Source organism: Arachis ipaensis, chromosome B05, assembly GCF_000816755.2.
Source record: "Arachis ipaensis cultivar K30076 chromosome B05, Araip1.1, whole genome shotgun sequence".
Taxonomy (NCBI): domain Eukaryota; kingdom Viridiplantae; phylum Streptophyta; class Magnoliopsida; order Fabales; family Fabaceae; genus Arachis; species Arachis ipaensis.
Window position 1 is genome coordinate 132284711 of NC_029789.2, and position 24515 is coordinate 132309225.

At 37.1% G+C, this 24515-nt stretch overlaps 1 protein-coding gene across 1 annotated transcript; it reads left to right on the forward strand.

Annotated features, from left to right (window-relative positions):
* On the forward strand, window positions 270-5736 carry LOC107642090 (mitogen-activated protein kinase 9). Its single transcript, XM_016345408.2, has 11 exons — window positions 270-668; window positions 1405-1813; window positions 1881-2008; window positions 2167-2226; window positions 2768-2917; window positions 3113-3268; window positions 3378-3515; window positions 3600-3676; window positions 4141-4242; window positions 4479-4620; window positions 5159-5736. Exons 1-11 carry the CDS (start codon window positions 651-653, stop codon window positions 5225-5227), a joined length of 1449 nt encoding a protein of 482 aa, XP_016200894.2. The 5' UTR covers window positions 270-650; the 3' UTR covers window positions 5228-5736.

The window sequence follows — 24515 nt, forward strand, 5'->3', positions numbered from 1 at the left end:
ATAAATTTAAAATTTTAAATTGACATTAAATACATTCAAAAATTTATAATTCATTTATATATCAATCATTAGTCACATATCATAACCATACTTATAATTTATAAACTTTTTTTTAACAATATTTTAAAGTTAATTTTTATAATTTTATTAATTAAATACATAAAAATTTACAAATTTTCATTATTATATTATTAAAATATTTTTTTTAAATACAAGCTGAATCCGTAAATAATAATAATAATAAGAGGGAAAATTTAGGTATAAAAGAGAGAGAGGAAATGGTAGAGAGAGAGAAAGGAGAAGCATTGGAGTGGAGGAGATTGAAAGGCGAAGAAAGAGGGGGAAGCATTGTTATATGGACGGTGGAAGCACACTCGTGGATGACGTTCGTCAATTCTTCCATCGTTTCACTTCTCCATCTCCTGATATTAACTCTCACCACCACAACATTGATCCTGATCACAACCACCACGACGAAAACGACAACAATGATCATAAAAACAACAAATTCTACCCATGCAATTCCATTGCCAACGTTAACAACGGTGATAACAATCTCGTCCATGTAAACCAATCAACAAGACTTTGAAATCTCTTTCTTGAAAGTTCTCACAGTCCCTACTCGCTCACACCTCAAAACGCCTCCTTCAATGGATCGTAACAAAAAGGTTCTTTTCCTTTGTTTATTTATTATTTCTTTTTTGGTGCTTATTTTCTGTTCGTCAAAATACCTGATTGCTTGTTTTGTGGTTTTACTTAATGGGTTATGCTCAAGTTTCAACCTTTTTTATTTGGGTGTTTTGTTTTGTTTTGTTTTTTTTAATTGTTTACCTTTCGTGTGATCAAATGGGTTATATACCATGTATATGTGTGCTTTGTTTGTTTGATCATGGCGTAGGCTATGCCTGACGTCACATAATATACCCTTTTTGTGTGTGAACATGCAAAAGGATAGGGAAATACTAGATGTGAAATTGGATTATGCAAAGTGTTGCATGCTACGTTTTCTTTAATCTTAGGGGAATCATAGATTGCATTTATCTGCATGGTTTCGATGTAACCCCTATTCACTTATATTATAGCTGTGTTTTGATTTTGTGTTTAGAAGTTTCATGCAATTTTTTATGTTGGCTATTCTTCATAGAATAGTGACTACGATATGAAGAGTTGCCAACTTTGATGGCATTGTCCGTGTATATGAATTTGCAAGATTGTGTCCTTTTGGACAGTCCCTTATCTTTCTTTGTAATGTTTTCTGATGCTTTCCAAATCTCTGTGTTTTACAATTGTTACCATAGATTTTGCAGCAATTCTAAGGACAAAAGCTCCAATTATATGGTAGTATTGTGATAATTTCTACATGTTTTATATATTTTTGCATAATGGTTTCTGGTTGTCAAACAGGGTGCACCGGAGGATAAGTTTTTTACCGAGTACGGAGAGGCAAGCCGATATGAGATTCAAGAAGTTGTTGGAAAAGGAAGTTATGGTATTGTGGGTGCTGCCATTGACACTCATACTGGGGAAAAAGTTGCAATCAAGAAAATTAATGATGTTTTTGAGCATGTATCGGATGCCACACGAATCCTAAGAGAAATAAAGCTACTTCGGTTGCTTCGACATCCTGATATAGTAGAAATTAGGCATATAATGCTTCCTCCTTCTCGGAGAGAGTTCAAGGATGTCTATGTTGTATTTGAGTTGATGGAGTCTGATCTTCATCAAGTCATTAAAGCAAATGATGACCTTTCGCCTGAACACTACCAGTTTTTCTTATACCAACTTCTTCGGGGTCTAAAATACATACATTCAGGTATTCTTATAACTAAGTTCTTGGTTTTTGAGATTTTATTAAAACTAAATGATACTTTTTCTTACAGCTAATGTCTTTCATCGCGACTTAAAGCCGAAAAATATTCTTGCTAATGCTGATTGTAAACTTAAGATATGCGATTTTGGGCTTGCTCGCGTATCATTCAATGAAGCCCCGTCAGCTATTTTCTGGACTGTAAGTATTTTGATCCACAGATCATGGCAATGTGTTGCACTTGTTAATTATGTCCTTCCTTTTAAGATTTTCAGTAGTAAGATGCAATTCATTATTTCTATTCTAGAGATCATCACTCTAGACCTCTTGCTGACTCACTTTACCTACTTCTTACTAAGGACTATGTTGCAACTCGATGGTATCGTGCACCTGAACTATGCGGTTCTTTTTTCTCAAAAGTAAGCCTTTTTGACTCTGTCTGGACCCTACATACTAAGACTTATGTAGTTTGCATCAATGCATCATACACCTGTGCTGTTATTCCTCCAAATCCATTTTTCTTAATTTGTGCGATATAATCTAGTTTCCTATTGTCCTATCTTCAAATATGACCATCAGCATGATCTTGCGTAATTCTTTACATGGAAATGCTTCTTCATTTTAGAGATGATGCAGTATTTCCACCACAAACATCCTTGCTATTTATTATTGATAAATTGATTGGGGAAGGAGGGATTTCAAACTTGGGGATAATAACATAACCTTCAAAACAACTAAACCTAGATACAATAGGAGTGAATAAAAAAAAAAAAAAACATAAGAATTGGTAGTTGCACCTAATTATGTTTTATAAAGGGGTTGTGATTTATATTATTGTTGAACCTCTCTTTGCATTCTGTATCTTTATTAGCAAATACCTACAGGTTTTGAAAGATATAAGAAATTGAATTTGCTTAACTTTTAAGTATGTGCGTAAGTTTAAATCCTTGTCTTTTGCAGTATACCCCCGCTATTGATATTTGGAGCATTGGATGCATATTTGCAGAAATGCTCACTGGGAGGCCATTGTTTCCTGGGAAAAATGTGGTGCATCAATTGGATCTCATGACCGATTTGCTTGGTACTCCTCCTGCCGAATCCATTTCCAGGGTTGGTTTTTCTGAATCTAGTTTGAAGTTTTTGAATACCAATGGGTCAAGCCTGTGACATGTTCTAATGACGGACAATTAATTCTAAAATGTTATTTGTCCTTTTTTCTTGACATTCTTACTGTCTAATGTTTCTAAGATTCATCTTCGAATGATCTTTCCCTCTCAGAAATAATTTTTAAACTTGATTTCACAGATTCGAAATGAGAAGGCTAGAAGGTATCTTAGTAGCATGCGGAAAAAGCAACCAGTTCCCTTCACCAAAAAATTTCCAAATGCAGATGTGCTGGCTCTTCGTTTGCTGGAACGGCTACTTGCATTTGATCCTAAAGATCGTCCAACAGCTGAAGAGGTTGCTAGTTACACTAGATACTTACTGAAATGAAATTTTGTTGAGCATTTTCAAAATATTTGTGAGGATAAAACTTGCCAGTTTCCTCATGTATTTGATGTGATTGCAGGCATTAGCTGATCCTTACTTCAATGGTTTGGCAAGTGTAGATCGCGAACCATCCACTCAGCCCATTTCAAAGCTTGAGTTTGAGTTTGAGAGAAGGAAATTGACCAAAGATGATGTCAGAGAGTTGATTTATCGAGAGGTATTGTCATACATTTCAACAAATCTTGGTGGAATTTATTCTTCTGTGTGCTCTACTAATTAATTATGCATTTGAACCAATCAGATTCTAGAGTATCATCCACAGATGCTCCAAGAATATCTTCGTGGTGGAGAGCAAACAAGTGGTTTCATGTATCCAAGGTAAAGCAGTGTTTCTGAGAAGTCTTGTCTGTTTCATTCTCCTATGCCATTGGCCTCTAGATAATAATTTCCCTGCTTAAATATTTACTAATTTCGAAGTTCTTTTTTTTGGCTTCGGAACTTGTTACACTCTTCATGCTTGAATATATTTTTCTGATTTAGAATGTTTCCAAACTTCGTCGGATATTATTTGCTGCAAAATTTTATGTTTATAAGTGCATGTCTTAGAAGAACTTTTATGTTCTCCCAATAATTATCAATTGTACAACAATTTGGATTGAAAAAAAAAAAAGGTCAAATGGGGAAAGGGAAAATCCTACCCGTAAAGTGCATGTAAGTCAATCCCAAGGGATGAGCACTCTTATAAAGGCTTTTGTGGAGTTAGGGCTACCCAATTCTAATATTCGTTCTTAAAAAGTGTTCTATGATTGTGATTTAATCAAGTTTGTTATCTTGCTGTACAGTGGAGTTGATCGGTTTAAGCGACAATTTGCGCATCTTGAGGAACTTCAAGGCAAAGGTGAACGAAACACCCCGTTGCAGAGACAGAATGTCTCCTTGCCTAGGTAAAGTTTGTCAGATATCATGTCAATTGATAGTTCCGAGATTCTGATTAGTGGTACTCTCTGGATCAATAGCTAAAACCTTTTGAAGTCTGAATTTGTTCCATTGCTGGAGTTGCAGACTTGCACCATGAACAGACAGAACAACCTTTTAATCTTATTCTTTAATCAAGCTTTTTTGTTTTACACATTTTCATAAGGAATCATGCATTAATTATTTCAACCTCACTTTTTTATAGAGAGCGAGTTGCTGCTTCCAACGATGAAACTGACAAGGATGGTGAACAACAGAGTCCTTCAGATACGCCAGGTTCACGGAGCTTATTGAAGAGTGCTAGCATTACTTCCAAGTCTTATGTCAAAGCAAATAGAGATCCAGAGGTAGTTAACTCTCTTTCCACGCTTTGTTGTATATTTTTTAGTCCTTGTTTAGGATAAAATGGAAAATGGCTCTTGCCAAGATTTCGTAATCATGATTTGTGTTCTACCAAGTGAAATTGTAGTATGATATTCAGATTTTCCTCATTCATACTACACATCTTGGTAATCAGAATTTGTATATATGAACATTGAATCTTTAAGAAATGAGCTTTTTATATGTTCCCTTCCCTCATTTGAAATTTTGGCCTGATTGGTGTATTTGCATTTAACCATACTCAAATGGTATGAATGTATGTATTCAAAATTAGATGCAAAAGTATATGGAACCAACCAACTTTAAATTAGCCAACATTAACCGACTTCAGGGTTTAGGTTTATATAATTTAGGATTTACGGTCTACGATTTAAGATAAACAATAATTTTAAAAAAGTTGGGTGATGCTGGCCGAAAAAAGTTGGTTCCCTAGCATTACTCAAACTAGAACTTTTTGCATTTATTTCTCTCCTTGTTAAGTTGGCGTTATTCCATTTTCCGCAGGAGCCAATTATGGAAGCCAATGATGAGGTGGCTGAGATGACGGAGAAAATTGCTGTCCTCCATGCTTAGTTCAAGCCTTGAATCATGATTTTGATCTAACCCTCAGGCCTCATGCATTCAGAGGCCTTAATTCAATGCTATTCCCCCTTCTTCTCAAAGACAGTTTTTCGTTTTGACCGACAATGGCTTGGAAAGGTTGCACAGAAATTCTACACTCTTTTTGGTACAAGAATCTTTAATATAGGATTCCGTTGTCATGATTCATGAACTACCATTTTTGTATTACTACTTATTAAGTCTTGTAAACAGAATGTATAGTATAGTAGTACTCAATTCTTTATTGTGAAACAGATGTTAGGGATGGTCCTAGTTCATTAGTTTCTTCTCAATGCAAAACATTAGCAGAAAAAGCTTACTTCTGCATGTATTTGAAGAGAAATTCTCCTATTACATAATTTCCATGGTGCGCAAGATTGCTAGGCTTGCTCAAACTGTGAGCACTATGTACATTTTGGAATGCCTAATTCCAAGTGTAATGCCTCAAGCAAATTAAGGCAAGATTTCTGTTATTTAGGTATAAAAGCAAATAATGTCAGAATAATAAATGGCACACATGCTAAAGAAAAATAGGGATAATTGGTAGTTTGGTACTTGTTGAGCGTGCCAAAACATGTTTTTAAACGAAAAACTTCAATTTGAGATATTTAAATGGTAGATTTAATTAAAGGGTGCTTTAAGGCTTAAGGATAACAGTTAAAAGAATAAAAGTAGAGGATTTTGATTATTTTAATACATTCAATGCATAAAGGACTTAAAAAGAATAAGAATTATTTTTAATTTATATTTTTTATTAAAATTTTATGTTTTCAATATTCTGAAAACATAGATACAATGCACTAGCTTTATTTATAAATGTAAATGGCATACTAAGTCTTTGATCATCGAGTAACATTCCCTTTACAATAATTTTTTATGAATCTTTATCCTAATCATGTTTTTTTAACCTCAATTTTATATGCATAGATAACACATCTTTTTATAAATTATTACCGATCCTTTTGTATTAAACAATGTTATTTGAATTTATCTATCTATTTATTTACTTATATATTATACGAAAATGGTAATGTCTTTTTATTTTGATAATGTCATTTTTTTTTACAAATTTATATATAAGATAATGTAAAAAAATTATGTGAAGAGTGATATTATAACATCATTTAATTTGATAAATTAAAGACTAATTTATTATAAATTTAAGTTTTGTTTAAAAATTTAATTTTATCAATAAATTGTTAGATGTATAAGATGAAATTCGAATTTCTAACACTTATTTAAATGAATAAATCAACTAAGGGATCGACCAATCCATGGAGTCACTTGTGCTTTTCGCGCATCAACCCAAATGAATAAGCCATTAGCCCATTACCAAATAGGAATATACTCTTACTGTCCTACAACCCACCTAACTCTGATTGACAATTCACTCTCACATTAAGCCAACTAACCCAAACTCTTGGCTACACTCGAGTTGCAACATACCGTTGCGCAACGATGTCGTAAGATGTCACAAGATCGAGCTGACGAGGTCAAAAGACAAGTGCAAGGGTTGTTAGATGTTTGTTTTATTATAGAACTTACATATTCAATATGGTTGTCTAATGTTGTAATGGTAAAAAAGTTTAACGGAAAATAGAAAATGTGCATAAATTACACTGATTTAAACAAAGCCTATCCTAAAGATTGTTTACCTTTACTTAACATTGATAATATGATTGATTCTTCATCTATTATCGGATTCTAAGTTTTTTAGATGCATATAGTGGGTATAACCAAATTCCGATGCATGGACCAGATGAAGATAAAACTATTTTTGTTACTCCGGAAGGAATTTATTATTATACTGTGATACCTTTTGGTTTAAAAAATGCGATGCATCAACCAAATGAAGATAACATTACTTTTATTCCGGAAGGAATTTATTATTATACTATAATATTTTTTGGTTTAAAAAATACAGGGCTCACTTATCAAAGGCTGATGGCTAAAGTCTTTAAAGAACAGATTGGAAAAATATGAAGGTCTACATCGACGATATGTTGGTAAATTCCAATACAGATGCCGATTTAATTGCTGATTTGCAAGAAACTTTCTAGTACCTCCGACTTTCACAAGATGAGATTGAATCCAGCTAAGTGTACATTTGGAGTTTGGGGAGGAAAATTTCTCGATTTCATGGTGACCCAAAGAGGTATTGAGGCTAACCCTGAAAAGTGTTAAGCTATTTAGATATGTCAAGTTCTTAGAACCTCAAAGAGGTGCAGAGACTTACAAGTCGGTTAGCCTTGTCAAGGTTTTTAGGTGCTTCTGTTGAAAAAGCAAAACCTTTCTTTAATTTAATGAGAAAAATGGTAGCTTTTTAATGGACGGAGGAGTGTGAGAATGTCTTCAAACATTTTAAAACATTATTATCATCTCCTCCTATCCTCGCTAAACCCAAACTTGGAAAACCATTATATTTGTACCTATCTGTAACCGATGAGTCTGTAGCTTCATCTTTAATGTTGGAGGCCGAAAGCAAATGACGATCTATGTATTTTATTAGTATGGTCCTTTAGGGTCCCAAATTAAAATACTCAAAATTAAAAAAATTTGCTTTTGCATTATTAACATCGGCACGTCGGTTAAGGCAATATTTTCAAAGTTACTTAGTAATCATATGAACCGACCAGCCGATTAAGAAAGTTTTGCAAAAGGCAGATTTGGCAAGTCAGATGATGAGCTGGTCGATAGAGTTATTAGAATTTGATATACAATACAATCCATGCTTTGCTAGTAAGGCTCAGACAATGGTAGATTTCTTGGCTAAAATGACCTATCCTACTCTTGAAATCTTGACTTGGGAGCTCCACATAGATGGAGCTTCAAATACGAGGTATGGGAGTGCAGGAATCATCCTGACTAAAGGAGAAGATTTGGTCATTGAAGCTTCCATTAAGTTTTATTTTCCGATCTCAAACAATCAAGCTGAAGCTTTAATTACAGGATTGACGTTAGCATATGAAGTCGGTGCAACGATGTTAGCAGTGTTCAGTGATTTTCAAATTGTAACCTCTCAAGTTAATGGCGAGTATCAAGCACAGCACCCATTGTTGCAGTTATACCCGAAAAAGATATAGAGTGAAATTTCAAATTTAAATCATTTTGTATTAAACATGTGCTCTGAGAGCAAAATACACGAGCTGACGTCTTATCAACGTTAGCTAGTACTAAACCAGGAGGTGGAAATCGAAGTTTAATTCAAGAAATGCTTTTGGAGCCATCCGTAGGCATTTCCAATATTATGATTTCACATTTTGGTAATGTCGCTGCTTGGTTAGATCCCATATGCATGTATCTAGAACATGGTATTCTTCCTAGTGATACAAAGGAAGCCAGGAAGTTATGCTTAAAATCAGCCAAATATACCATGATTAATGGACAACTGTATAAAAGAGGCATTTCGCAGCCCCTACTTTAATGTCTAAAGACCTAGCAAATAAATTATGTGTTGCAGGAGATACATGAAGGATGCTGTGGACACCATATGTGAGGGAAGTCGTTGGCACAAAGGTCATAAGAGCCTGATATTATTGGCCCATAATCATAAAAGATGCGATGGATTATGTGAATAAATGTCAGAAGTGTCAAATCCACAACAATGTTCACCAAGTTCCACCTTAGAAACTTGTTTTTGTGATTCTGACGAGACCCTTTACAAAATAGGGAATGGACCTATTAGGACATTTTTCCCAAGACCTAGTCAAGTTAAATTTTTTATACTGATAATTGACTATTTCACCAAGTGGATTGAAGCTATGCCATTATAAAAAATAATAGCATTCTAATGTCAAAATTTTGTATAGAGGGATGTCTTAACGAGGTTTGGGATTCCCGAGGTAACAGTGACAGATAATGGAACTTAATTTGCAGATTTTAAATTTCACAAATTTTTTAGTGGAATGGGAATACACCAAGTGTTTGTATTAGTGGAACACCCCTAATCTAATAGGCGGGTTGAAGCTGCAAATAAAATAATCCTCAAGGGATTGAAAAAGAGGTTAGATGGCTTTCCGGGATTATGGGCTGATGAGATATGGTTGGTACTATGGTCTTACCTTATTACACCCAATACTTTATAGGAGAAATACTATTCCGACTTACCTATGCAGAAGAAGCGGTAATACCAGTAGAAATTGGTGAACCTAGCCCAAGGCTACTCCTTGAAAATACTGAAAAACACTTTGATTTAGATCTTATTGATGAGGTAAGATCCACAACTAAGTTAGCCGAGTAGGTGTTAAAGCAAAGAATTGCAAAATGATAAAACACTAGGGTTAAACTTAGGAGTTTCCAGGTTGGCAACCTAGTGCTAAGACAAGCTGACGCCGGAGCTTCAGGGTCTCAAGGAAAGTTGGCTCCTACATGGAAAGAACCTTTCAGAATCAAGGAAAGTCTAGGCAAGGGGCCTATAAGTTAGAGAGCTTGAATGGTTCTGAGATCCTGAGGACATAGAATGCTATTCACCTAAAGAGGTACTACTATTAGGAGTTTTTGATATTATAATAAGTACTACCCTTAGGTATTTTTTATGTTAGAATAAAAGGCACTCTTTTTCTATTAATTTAGGTTTTTAACGAGGCCTTATTTTGAACACTCTGTATTGAACTTCATTCATAATATAATTTGTTTGATGATTAAAGTAATTATCAATTATTGCATGATCGAAATTCAATCGCACGAATAAAAGCTGAAAAACCCGTGTAACGGAAAGGCTCAGCCACTAATAAAGCATTTTCAAAAATAAAGCCGGGAAAATGGTAAGAAATAAAGCATAATAAAGGCACTTAAGATTTAAATAACGATCTAACTAAAGTGTCTCTAGTAGCCAAATAAATTCTGAAGAAACGGAAAAGAAGTTTGTTCATAAGATACAAAATGAAAACTAAGTAAAAGAAACTTAGAAAACCTTACAAAAAGTAATGAAATTATATAAACTATTTTCCCGTTAATCACTTTCCTAAAAGCGCCGACTCCGGAGACATCCAAGTCGGGAGCAAAAGGTTTGATCTGGTAAAGCATGTTCTTCTCAACATCGAACACTCCATCCACGGCAGCCCGTTCGACTTTCTTAATTGATGTGGATAGGTCATCAATCTACTTCATAAGCTCAAAAATTTGTTTCTTGTATTTTTCTTCGCTATCATTGGAAGTGTTTTTTGCCTCTTCTGGAGTCTCAACTTTGCCTTGAAGGCTTTGTTTCTCTTCCCTAAGAATAGTCAATAATTTATTCAAATTTTGGGCCTCTGACTTTTCCTCCTTCTTGTTCTGAAACTTCATATAAGAAGTTAGCGATCTCCTTCTCGGCATCCCTAATGTAAGTGGCTGATCAAAGTAACATCCTCTAAACTCGAGGCAAAGTTTCTTCAAGAGGAAGTTTGGCTATACCCGACTTAGTCATCTAAGCCTCCAATTATGTCAACTGCGTAAAAAAAGTAAGAGTAAGGTTGTAAAGATAACAAAGGCAAAAATCACACACATGAATATAAAACATTTATCAATGGCATTTCGAGCAGCATGCTTGTCAGCCAGAATAGTCTAAAGACTCAGAGGTTGGTTATTCCAGAGTTCTAAAAGCATTTGAATACTCACAAACTCAGAAGCATTGACGCCTTGTAATTGGATCTTAGGAGATGAAACATTAAAGTTCCAATACAAATTAAACCTTTTTTCATCTTGCAAAGTCATGAGAAAAAGCGTTGTTCTCTCTACTCTCTCGATCTTGAAAAATCTCTCCTTGAAACCATGATAGGATTCTTCAAAGAGGTTGAAGATTCTCCTATTTAGGTTAGCATGGAAGGAAATAAACCCACGACCTTAAGAAATGTAGGGCATTGTTAAGTTGAAAAAAAAAGTAGAAAAAGACCTTATAAGAGGCATCCAGTCCCAGAAAGAGCACAAAAGCTCAAAACTTTGGATGATAGCCCAAGTATTTAGATGCAGCTATGAAAGGGCACATCTGGTACATCTTAAGATATCTTGTTGAAAGTCAGAAAAGGGAAGACGAACTCCGAAATGAGTAAAAAATGTCTCATACATCCATAACTAATCACGTCGAGAACCCGCATGGTGGTTATAGTAGCTGAGGCGGTCATTTTGGTGGAGAGTGGCAAAGACGTATAGATTCCCTAAGTCAGAATTAAAGATAATCCCAGCTTCTTGGTGCGCGAAATTAGAACTCGCACAACTGAACCGGCAAGTGCACCGGGTCGTCCAAGTAATACATTAGGTGAGTGAGGGTCGATCCCATGAGAATTGTTGGATTGAGCAAGCTGTGGTTATCTTGCAGATCTTAGTCAGGTGAATAGAAAAGGTAATTGTTGTTGTGGGCACTTAAAATCAAATAACAAAGAAAACAATACTAAATTGGTGTAGAAACAATGGTGAAAAATCAGTTAAGGTCTTGGAGATGTTTGTTCTTCTGGATTAATATTTCTTACTGACTACTTTAACAATGAGTGATTCATTCAATGACAAGGCTGTAAGTGATTAAAGCCAGGGCTAGTGGTCATTAATCTCCTCTGATCCAGATGACACGCCGGTGCTAATGGTCATCCAATCTGAACGAGGGTGAAGCTCACGCAATTCAATCTCTGGTAATCCTACTCAAAACGCCACAGACAAGGTCAGATCTTCTGGATCGGAGAATGATGCTCTGTATTTTAGCCTTAATGCTGCAGAGACCTCAATTACCTATGACTAACGAGATTTCATGTCACGTATCCCAATTAGCCCATGTACTCTCTTGGAACCTGTGATGTACTCTCAAGCTGTAGCTCAATGCTATCTGGCTAAGGCTTCGCACGAGCTCATGTAGAATAAAGGGTCATACTCTCATTCCACCCCAGATTCATAAAGATGAAGAATGAAAATACATCACAGAATGGAATCAAACGTGTATTAAAGTAGAAGTAATAATATTAATCCATAGAAATGAGCAGAGCTCCTATCTTTAACCTAGGAGGTTTAGCTGCTCATATTTTACAGAAAATAATGTATGATAGGTTCTGAGAGGTTGAAGATCCTAAACATAGGTGATCTTCCCCTATATATATTAATCTAATAATTAAAAATTATAAAAATGAGATAAACTAAGCAAATAAGTGCGAAAATCCACTTCTAGGCCCAATTGGTGAGTGTTTAGGCTGAGCTTGGCATCCAACTTGGATGAGTGGGTATTGAACGCCCACTAGGGAGTGTCCACGCTGCTTCCTTGCTCCCTTGGTGGCATTGAACGCCAGTTTTGGGTGTTCAACACTGGCCTTGGTCCTTCTGGGGCGTTGAATGCCAGAAAGTGGGTAAGTTGGGCGTTCAACGCCCGTTTTGGGCATTCATTTTCAAAGAAAAGTATAAAGCATTTTATATTGCTAGAAAGCTCTGAAAGTTAGCTTTCCAACGCCATTAACAATGCATCAATTGGACCTCTGTAACTCAAGATATGCTTGTTGAATGCATGGAGGTCAGGATTTGACAATATCTACTATCCTTTCTTTGCCTCTGAATCAGACTTGCCAAAACTTGCCATTTTCACCAAAAAATCACCTAAAATCATAATAAAAATACAAAAACTTAAATTAGCATCCAAAAGGTGAATTTTGCACTAAAACCTACTAAAACATAATAAAACTTGATAAAATGTAACTGGAAACACTAAGAAAATGGTACTAAAAAGGGTATAAAATATCCACTCATCATAACACCAAACTTAAACTGTTGTTTGTCCTCAAGCAACCAAAAACAAGATAGGACAAATGGAAGAGAAAAATACAATAGGTCTCAGAGTTGTCAATGAAGCTCAGTTCCAAATATTGAATGGGACTATTAGCTCTTTACTTCCGAACAGTTTTGGCATCTCACTTTCCTTTGATACTCAGAAATATTGACATCCCTTGGAACTAGAATCCAGATGATATTATTGATTCTCTTCTTTTAGCTTTTCTTGATTCTTGAACACAGCTTCTTTTTGTGCTTTGCACGTTTTGAGCGTAGCCGTGACTCTAAGCGTTTTGTTTTTCCGTATTACCACCGGATACATAAACGCCACAGGCACTTAACTGGGGGAACCCTTTGGATTCGAATTTAGCTTTGTTTAAATTCCCAGACAGTGGTGCCCAAAGTTCTTAAGCGTACTCTTTTATTGCTTTGGATCACGACTTTAACTGCTCAGTCTCAAGCTTTTTACTTGACACCTTCACACCACAAGTATTTTGTTAGGGATAGCAACTCATTTGAGCTTTTTAGGCCAATTTCTGACCCTCCTAACTATTGATGCTCAAAGCCTTGGATCCTTGCTCTTTTCTTTTTCTCTTGAGCTTTCTTTTTATTTTCTTTTTATTTTATTTTATTTTTTTTCTTGCTTCAAGAATCAATATTTTTATTTTTCAGAGAATCAATAATATTTCTCTAAATTCACTGTTCTTCAAGAGCCAATATGCTCAACTTCAATATCAATTATGCACTGTTAATTCATACATTTAGAAAGTAAAGGCAAGGTCACCACATCAAAGTAATTGGAATAACTCATGATATAACTCAAGATCTTATGTATTTTACTACTTCTTTTTCAAAAATTTTCTTTTTAGCCTTTAATGAGTAATGCATAAGACATCTTCTACCCATAATTTTATTTTAAAATTTTCAAAATTGAACTACTAGACTTGAAAACAAAGGAAATCCTAATAGTGATCATGTAAGAGCTAGAATAGAAACAGTAAATAAGATAAGGGAAAGGATAATGAAACTTAACCACCTCAGTTATAGTGGCTGCTGATCTTCTATGAAGATGATTCGCCTTCCTTTGGTGCTATTGATGATATTATGAACCCATAGCTTGCTCTGTAACACCAAACTTAAGAACTTTGCTCGTCTTCGAGCAAAGAATAACAAAAGAAGGGGATGTGAATGGTGAATGTGCATGGGGAAGAGGGAAAGTATGGTGAGGGGATCAAGGTTGAGAAAGCTTCCAAACTTGAGTTGCCTGCCCCTGCCTGGCGTTCAACCCCAAGAATGGGCATTGAATGCCTATTGTGCTCCATATAGATTGCTCCTTGTCTGGCGTTCAACACCAGTGATGCACTCCTTCATGGGCGTTAAATGCCCAGCTTCCTCTTTGTCTGGCATTCAACGCCAGCAAAGGGCTCTTCCCAGGGTGTTTTGTTTTCCATCTCAAGTGTCTTTGTCTCTGTTCTAAGTACTGCATATGATCACCAACTTTAAAAAGCAAGGGAAAACTATGGAAATAAACTAAAATGAAATCGAATGGAAATAAACAAAAGAAGGAAATTAATACTATTCTACTCATGGTCGGGTCGCCTCCCAACAAGTGCTTCTTTACCGTCATTAGCTTGACGGACAGCTCCTTTACGAAGGTAGATAGTCATAGAGGCTTAAATCCTCACCCCTTACTGGGAGCTTCCTTCCTGTGCTCTCATGGATCATCTCACTATGCTCCAGGGACAGGATCCTGTTCACTGAATGAGGCAGGAGTGGTCTTGCCGTGAATATTACTCTCATCCCAGGTGAGAAGCCTTCAGTAGGGATCTTGTTGTTTCTCCAACCCCTAGACATCTTCCTCTCAGGACCTTCCTCCTTGGTGGATAGTGCATACCCAACACCAAACTTACATTTGGTGTTAGGGGGGTTGAATTGGGTTCAATCAAGGGAGGAGGCTTAGACACTGAATGCTGTATGCCAGTACCTCCCTTGTTAGGGGGCAGTGGAGGATTAGAAACCTTGATAACCATGAAGTTCTCATGCAACCTCAGTGCCATTTCTTCTCTCTCAACATCTCTCAGGGCTCTTCCAGTGGCTAGGAAGGATTTTTCTAGAATAATGGAGTTCTCTGTTTCGTCTCCCTTGTCAAGTATCACATAGCCTATTGGGAGGAATAACTCTACACCCTTGTCTAGTGCGTTCTCCAGTAGCCCATATGCCTTCCTCAGGGGTCGGTCAGCCATTTGCAGGGTACTCCTTCCCAGCTTCTTCATCACAGACGGAGGTATCAGACTTAAACCTAAGCCAAGATTACACAGGGCTTTATCAAAAGTGATCTTTCCAATAGTAGAGAGAATCTGAAATCTTCCTGGGTCTGGTATCTTCCTTGGTAGCTCACTCTGAATTAGTGCACTGCACACCTCAGTCAATACTTTGGTGTCATCTCCCTTAAAGGTCTCCTGTTCAGGGGATAGGCTCTTCATGATTGTAGCAGAGAGAAGCCCGTGCTCTAAAACCTGAGCACAAGAGATATTGATTTCCTTCTTCTTAAGGACTTCCAAGAACTGTGAGTGATGCTCGTCCTTGGTCTCCTCTTGAGGTTTTTGAGGGTGTGGTATGTCAGGCTCCTATGCCACCAATGGGGCGTGTAGCAATGTCTGTTTAGTCTCTTCTTGAGCCTTTTCGTCCTTCCATTTCTCAGCCATATACGCTTCCATAGATTGGGCCTCCTTGGTAAAGATCACCCTTCCATCTTCTTTTAATGTCTCCTTCCCAGAGAGCATCAAGCTTTCTACGAAGGCCCTATAGGGATGCACCTCCTCAAACAACTCAGTAAAAGGGATATTGTACAAGAACTAGATGAATTTCTTGCCATCGATCTCCTCTTGTGACCTCTGAGCGTTACATGAATGCTCTCAGCGTCTTCTATCCAAACTGGAGTCTTCTCAGATGAGTATAAGTACTGGTTATTGACAACTATCTCAATAAGCACATCTACCTCTTTCCATGTCATTTCCCAAAGATGCAAAGAACCACCTGTAGAGTGATCCAAGAACCTCTTGGCCATCTCAGAGAGACCTTCATAGAAGATGTTTATCCTACGCCAATCTGCGAACATGTCAGGGGGGCATTTCTTGATCATCCGCTTGTACCTTTCCCAAGTATCATAGAGGGACTCACTCTCATCTTGCCTGAAGGTCTGAACGTCTGTCATTAGCTGAGTCAATGTCTGCGAGGGAGAAAACCTGTTCAAGAATTTGTTAACCATCTTATCTCAAGTGTTCACACTTCCTCTGGGTTCATAAATCCACCATAGCTTTGCTTGATTATTCAGAGCCAATGGGAAGAGTATTCGCCTGGAGACTTCAGGCTCCATTCCATTGGTCTCTACAGTATCACAGAACTGCAGGAAGTCAGAGATAAATTTATTGGGATCTTCCTGTGGGCATCCATGAAATTGGCAATGTTGCGGCATCAGCATGATCAGGTCTATGTTGACCTTAAAGTCATCTGGATCAATAGGAGGTACACTAATACTCCTTCCATAGAAGTCAGGAGTGGGAGCTGTATAAGATCCCAAAGTTCTTCTGAGTTGTGTATTTTCCTTCGGATCCATAGTGACTTTGGTGTTCCTGCATACACAAATAAGAGACAAAGGAAATGGGAGTCTCTATGTCACAGTATAGGGGACTCCCAGTGAGATGTCCAAAAGAAATAAAGTAAGATAAAACAGTTTACAAGAAGGTTCGAAACAAGAATGCAAGAATCAATCCCCCATTTTTTTAATCAAATTTTGAAAATAAATAAAAAAAGGATACAAATTCGAAAATAAAAAATTAACAATTTCGAAAAAAAATAAAAAAAATTAGGAAGAAAGGGGTTTAGAAATTTTCAAAATTCAAAAAGAAAGAAAAAGAAAAATTAAAGAGGAACCAAACTTTTAAAATTGAAATAAGATAAAACAAATAACTAACTAATAAGAATTGAAAATAATATAAAAGATTTGATTTTGAAAATTTTTTAAATTTAAAAGGAAAGAGTCAATCAAAGATTTAAATATTAAATTTGGAAAGAAAGAGTTAAACAAGATATGATAAGATTTAAAATTTAAGACAAGAGATTTGATTTTGAAAAAATTTAAATTACAAAGAGGAAATCAAAGAAAGATTTTGAAATTCAAATTTTAAGGAAAGAAAAACTATCATGGCACTAAACTTTTAAAATTTGAATTTAAAAGAAAGATAAGATAACAAAATTTTAAAATTAAAGGAAGAGATAAGATAAAGATTTAAAGATAAAAACATAAACAAGAAAATTAAATTAAATCAAAAGTTTACCAATGTGACACTAAACTTAAAATTTTGAAATCAAATCTAAAAATTTTCAAAAATATGTTTTATATATATGAAAGAAAGAAAAATACTTAACAGACACCAAACTTAAAAATTTTAGAATTAAACAACACTAAATTCAAAAATTTGAAAAGGAAAATACTAAAAGATACCAAACTTAGAAATTTTGAAATAAAAAAGAAAATGACTCTAAAAAATTCAAAGACAAAGAAAGAAAGATAAAAACAATTTTCGAAAAATCAAGAAAAGAAACAAAAACCAAGGGGACACCAAATTTAAAAATTGACACAAAACTCAAACAAAAAAGAAAAAGATGACTAAAGATAGTTTTTTGAAAGAGAGATCTTCAAAAAGACTCAAAGAAAATTTTAAAAACTTTTAGTAAGAAACACAAACACAAAAAACAATAAAAAGTACCTGATCTAAGGAGCAGGACAACCGGTAGTTTGTCAATCTCGAGCAATCACTGGCAACGGCACCAAAAATTTGGTGTGCAAAATTAGAACTCACACAACTGAACCGACAAGTGCACCGGGTCGTCCAAGTAATACCTCAGGTGAGTGAGGGTCGATCCCATGAGGATTATTGGATTGAGCAAGCTATGGTTATCTTGCATATCTTAATCAGGCGAATAGAAAAGGTAATTGTTGTTGTAGGCGCATAAAATAAAACAATAAAGAAAACAATACTGAATTGGTGCAGAAACAATAGTGGGAAATCAGTTAAGGCCTTGGAGATGCTTGTTCTTCTGGATTAACACTTCTTACTGGCTACTTTAACAATGAGTGATTCATTCAATGGCAAGGCTGTAAGTGATTAAAGCCGGGGCTAGTGGTCGTTAATCTCCTCTAATCCAGATGACACGCCGGTGCAAATGGTCATCCAATCTGAACGAGGGTGAAGCTCACGCAATTCAATCTCTGGTAATCCTACTCAAAATGCCACAAACAAGGTTAGATCTTCTAGATCGAAGAATGATGCTCTGTATTCTAGCCTTAACGCCACAGAGACCTCAATTACCCATGACTAATGAGATTTCATGTCACATATCCCAATTAGCCCAGGTACTCTGTTGGAACCTGTGATGCACTCTCAAGCTGTAGCTCAATGCTATCCGGCTAAGGCTTCGCACGAGCTCATGTAGAATAAGGAGTCATACTCTCGTTCCACCCTAGATTCATAAAGATAAAGAACGAAAATACATCATAGAATGGAATCAAACATGTATTAAAGTTGAAGAAGTAATAATATTAATCCATAGGAATGAGCAGAGCTCCTATCCTTAATCTAGGAGGTTTAGCCGCTCATATTTTACAGAAAATAATGTGTGATAAGTTCTGAGAGGCTGAAGATCCTAAACATGGGTGATCTTCCCGTATATATACTAATCTAATAATTAAAAATTACAAAAGTGAGATAAACTAAGCATACAGATGCGAAAATCCACTTCTGGGCCCACTTGGTGAGTGTTTGGGCTAAGCTTGGCATCCAACTTGGATGATTGGGCATTGAACACCCACTAGGGGGTGTCCACACTATTTCCTTGCTCCCTTAGTGGTGTTGAATGACAGTTTTGGGCGTTCAACATTGGCCTTGGTCCTTCTGGGGCGTTGAACGCGAGAAAGGGGGGTAAGTTGGGCATTCAACGCCCGTTTTGGGCAGTCATTTTGTAAAATCTGGTTAATTAATGACTAATTAACCTATAAATGAGAATTTATCCTAGAAAGCCAAAAATGTGATTTTTATGGCTTGATATGATAGAGAAGATTGAGACGAGAATTTCGATACCAATTTTATAGAAATCGACCCAAGATTGGACCGAACGGATCAAACCGGGCTAACCGGACCTATAATGGGCCCTTGGCCCAACCTAACTAAACCTAAAAACCCTAAAACAGCACTCTCTCTCCTCTCTAAACACTCATACACGCTGAAAATGAAAGCAAAAGGGGGAAGAACACTCTTCCAAAGTTCTACCCTTGTTTGATCTTCAAACCACCAAAACTTTTTAATCTGGAGCTTCGATTGCCGCACCGTTTGTGGCCACGCATTTACCGTGAAGAGCTCTACAAAACCCACTACTTTATTCTTGAGGTAATCCACGATTTCATCTCAGTTCTTCATCCCTTAATTTCAAATTTTTGGGTGAAAAATGTTGAGATTTTGGGCTCTTTGATGTTATAGGACCCAACTCTCTTGAAGGAGAAGATTAATCTTTCTTCCTTGATCCTTGGGTTTGGTAAGATTCTCAACCCTAGTGAATTTGTGAGTTTATGATGTTTGGGTATTGAGTTGTTGTGTTTGAATATGACAATGGTGGCTTAGGTGGTATGTACGTGAATATTGAAGCTTAATTGAGATTTTTGGAAAGCTTGGAAAAGGGCTTCGGTGTGTCAAAAATCTGTTCTTGGAGGTGTTGAAGCCTTGATAACTTGTGGAGAAGTGATTTGGAAGTGCTCCGGTTGAATGGGGAAATCGGCTAAGGTATGGTCTCGGTTTCCTATATCTAAAATGTAATGTGGTGTGAAAACTTAGGGTAAAAGCCCTAAGATAAGATTTGAATTGTTGATGTTGTTAAATGGTTGAAATAAATGATGTGGTCATATATGTGATTATGAATATTGATGTTTTGATGGTAAGATGCATGAGAGATATACAAGTTTTGGTATATGCTTAATAATTGGTTGGGTTGAATTGTGGGTGAAACCATATTAATGGTGAGGATGATATTGATTGTATGTGTTGATGTTTGATTGAAAATGGTGTTGTTGGAAATTGGGATGAGAAAGGGTATATGGTATGATAATGTGTTTGAAATTGGGTTATTTGATTGAGATGGGTTAAGATGATGGGATAGTGGTTTGTGGTTTTGGTAAAAGTGTCATTGTATGAGTTGAGGAGGCTTTAGGTTGATTTTTGGTATGTTTTGATTGATTTTTCCACGCGTGCGCATGGGCGACGTGCACGCGTGACCCTATTTTCACCCCAAATGTTGATTTTGAGTTTTCAAAGCCAAATTTCAGACTTCTAAGCCTCCGATCTCACCCCTTATGTCTTAAATCATTGTGATATGCCTAGCAATGGAAAATGAGTTAGGAAATGTGGTAACTTGTGAATGAAGAAAAGGGAGAACTAATGATCAATGATGATCAAAGATGATTGTATGAGATACGGAGGATGGCGGTGGAAGTGCTTTATGTGCCATGAGCCGAAGGGCTGTATTTGTTAATGAATTGGCTGGCTATGGATTGAATTATGAGTTGGATGGCTGAGTTATTGCCGAATTACGGCGGAGCCATTATTGATTTATGGCTGAGTATGATTGCATATATGCTTATTGAATGAAATGTGAATTGTTGCACTTCCACTATCTGAGATACGAGTTTCCCTGGGTGAAAGCAGTGGCTAGTGGTGCACGAATTGTGAATCACACTTTTCACAACTCGTACCACTAACCAGCAAGTACACTGGGTCGTCCAAGTAATACCTTACGTGAGTAAGGGTCGAATCCCACAGAGATTGTTGGCTTGAAGCAATCTATGGTTATCTTGTAACTCTTAGTCAGAATATCAATTATAATTATCAGTTTGAATTGCGAAGAATAAAAGAGCATGAAATAAATACTTATTCTGCAGTAATAGAGAATATGTTGGAGTTTTGGAGATGCTTTGTCTTCTGAATCTCTGCTTTCCCCCTGTCTTCTTCTTCACGCACGCAAGGTTCCTCCTATGGCAAGCTGTGTATTGGTGGATCACCGTTGTCAATGGCTACCATCCGTCCTCTCAGTGAAAAAGGTCCAGGTGCGCTGTCACCGCACGGCTAATCATCTGCAGGTCCTCAGTCGTACCGGAATAGGATTTACTATCCTTTTGTGTCTGTCACGTCATATTAAAGTGTGAATGAACATCTTAGATAGAAACAAGCGTGTTTGAATTGAAAACAGGAATAGTTGCATTAATTCATCGAAACACAGCAGAGCTCCTCACCCTCAACAATGGAGTTTAGAGACTCATGCCGTCAAAGAGTACAAAGTTCAGATCTAAAATGTCATGAGATACAAAATAAATCTCTAAAAGTTGTTTAAATACTAAACTAGTAACCTAGGTTTATAGAAAATGAATAAACTAAGATAGATGGTGCAGAAATCTACTTCTGGGGCCCACTTGGTGTGTGCTGGGGCTGATACTTAAGCTTTTCACGTGCCTAGGCTCTTTCTGGAGTTAAACGCCAGGTTGTAACCTGTTTCTGGCGTTTAACTCCAATTTGTAACCTGTTTCTGGCGTTTAAGGCCAGAATGCAACATGGAACTGGCGTTGAATGCCAGTTTACGTCATCTATCCTTGAGTAAAGTATGAACCATTATATATTGCTGGAAAGCCCTGGATGTCTACTTTTTAACGCAATTGAGAGCGCGCCAATTGGACTTCTGTAGCTCCAGAAAATCCATTCCGAGTGCAGGGAGGTCAGAATCTAACAGCATCAGCAGTCCTTTTTTAGCCTAAATCAGATTTTTGCTCAGCTCCTTCAATTTCAGCCAGAAAATACCTGAAATTATAGAAAAACACACAAACTCATAGTAAAGTCCAGAAATGTGATTTTTATTTAAAAACTAATAAAAATATAATAAAAATTAACTAAATCATACTAAAAACTATGTAAAAATAATGCCAAAAAGCGTATAAATTATCTGCTCATCAGCTAGCCACCACGTGCTCCTGGTGGAGACTCGATACTCTACTGACCCTATGTCGTAAGTGTGGCCGGACACTGTGAAAGTTCCGGATGAGCTCGCCCCCGTGAATATACACCAGTGAGGGTGTTGGATATGAATTATGATTTATGTTGATTATAACTGGAGTTGGGGATGCACGACAGAGGGACAATCCAATGGTTAGCTACCAGGACTTGTCGCGTTGGCTTTATAATCGACAGATGATATCATTAGCCATTAGGATAGACATACATCATATGCATATTATGTGAATTGTTTGGAATTGCCTAATTGACTGCATATTACTTGCTAATTGTCTAAATGCTGTATCTGTTTGCTATTTGTATATCTCTTTGTCTGATATAATTGTGTTTGAGATACTATATTACTGCTGGCGGTTGGGAGGTCTAAAGGATTTGGAAAGGGAAGTATTAGTTAGACTGAAGATCTTTAGTCAGTTGCCATTTATGGTGTAGTCTGTTTATAAGCTTTGATTTATCTGGTAGAAGTTCTAGGATTGCCTTCGTCTTTCCCAGGACATTACATGTTAGATATGTGGGTACTGTTACCATACTGAGAACCTCCGATTCTCACCCATGCAGATTTTGTAGTTTTCAGATGCAGGACGTGAGGCTCTTCGCTGAGGCATGCTGGAGACTTCTGGATTAGCGAAGATCCTTGTTCTCAGAACTTTGTTTTGGTTTATGTTTTCTTTTAGATACTTTTATCTCCACTAAATAATACATACTGTGTTGATTCCTCTTAGAGGTTGTTTTTGGAGAGTAGGTTTTGTATTTTCGTCCTTTGGGTTCCTTGCTCTATTTATTTATGTATATACTTCTATGCTTGGATCGGTTATCTTTGCAACCGAATCCTGAGTCTTGATATTCATGTTTTTGGCACTCCTTTGTATATATATAAGCTCGTGTTAGCTTGTTCCTTTATCCATTATGTTATGTTATCGATCGGAGTGTTGCGCTTTTTAGTTTATCGATTTTGTTTTACCCCTTTTTCTTCAAAGGCTCCTAGTTATAATCATTTCCCACACTATTATACGTACTAAATTTTATTTTTAGAGGTCATAATACATTGCCATCTCTGAATTATGACTTAAGCATAATACTCTGTATGGTAGGGTGTTACATTATGGTATCAGAGCAGTTCGTTCCTGTAGAGCTTGAGGGATGGACTGACTATGCTTCTGTGCATTCTCTGTATGTGTGTTATGTGCTATTTGGATATCTACTTGATATAACTGGCATAAATGTTCATGAGCATGCATTTGGGACTTTGAAGCACTAAACTTCCGATATTGAGACTGATCAACTTAATATCGATTGCTTGGTGTGTATAGGAACCAAATGGCGCCTCGTGGACGCGGTTGAGGTCGTGGGAAAGGTCGTACTAACGCTCGGGGGCTGGGTATTATCCCAAACGACCCAGTGAACTTTATGACGGCGTTGGAGAACATGGCTGCTGCTATGCAGGCTACTGTTGAGGCTCTTAGGCAACAGATGAACAACCATGGCAATGACGGAGGTGGAGCTCAGGGCCCGATGTCACTAGCAACCTTCTTGAAGGTTAATCCACCTAAGTTCAAGGGAACCACTAGTCCGACTGAAGCGCAGATGGTACCTGAAGGGCAGTGTGTTGAATTTGTTACTTATCTGCTCACTGGAAAAGCATCGCATTGGTGGCAAAGAGTCCGACATCTCCTATAGTAGGGTGATTACCCTATCACCTGGGATGCCTTCCAGGAGGAGTTTTATAAGAAGTACTTCCCAACTTCTGCCAGGACGGCCAAGGAACTCGAGTTACTGCAGCTGAAGCAGGGTACTATATCCGTATCTGAGTATACTGACAAGTTTGAGGAGCTATTCAGATTTTCCCGTATGTGTCAGGGAGCTCCGGGAGACTATGAGGAATGAAAATGCATTAAGTATGAAGGAGGACTCTGAAGCGATATCTTTAACTCAGTGGGACTAATGGAGATCAGAACTTTCTCAGAATTGGTGAACAAGAGTAGGGTTGCTGAAGAGTGTGTGAAGAAGGCAGCTGCAGAGAGAGGAAGCCATAGGGGACCATTCCCACAGAACCGAGGGAAGAGATTTGCCCCTAGAGGTCCGACTTTCAAGCGGGGAGGTTCTGGATCACACCAGACTCAAGGTCAGAACGGTTTTAGGAGGACCAACAACAACAACTCCCAAGGGAGGAGATTTGGAAAGCAGCCTCAGAATGAGCAAGCTTGTGCTAGGTGCGAAAGTCACCATCCAGGAGCCCCGTGCAAAGCTGGATGGGGCTTGTGCTATAATTGTGGTAAGGTGGGGCATAAGGCCGCAAACTGTCCAGAGAAGCAGAAGCAAGGTGCAGGGAAAGCACAGTAGACTGGTCGGGTGTTCACCACTTCAGTTGTAGGTGCTGAGGGATCTGAGACACTTATCCGAGGTAACTGTGAAATGGCTGGTCAAACTTTAAATGCTTT

Bases quoted from the DNA above. Each gene is read 5' to 3' on its own strand.
- LOC107642090 (XM_016345408.2), top strand. The intron at 2,009-2,166 runs GTAAGTATTTTG...CTTCTTACTAAG, and splicing joins CGTCAGCTATTTTCTGGACT to GACTATGTTGCAACTCGATG. The intron at 4,621-5,158 runs GTAGTTAACTCT...CATTTTCCGCAG, and splicing joins AAGCAAATAGAGATCCAGAG to GAGCCAATTATGGAAGCCAA.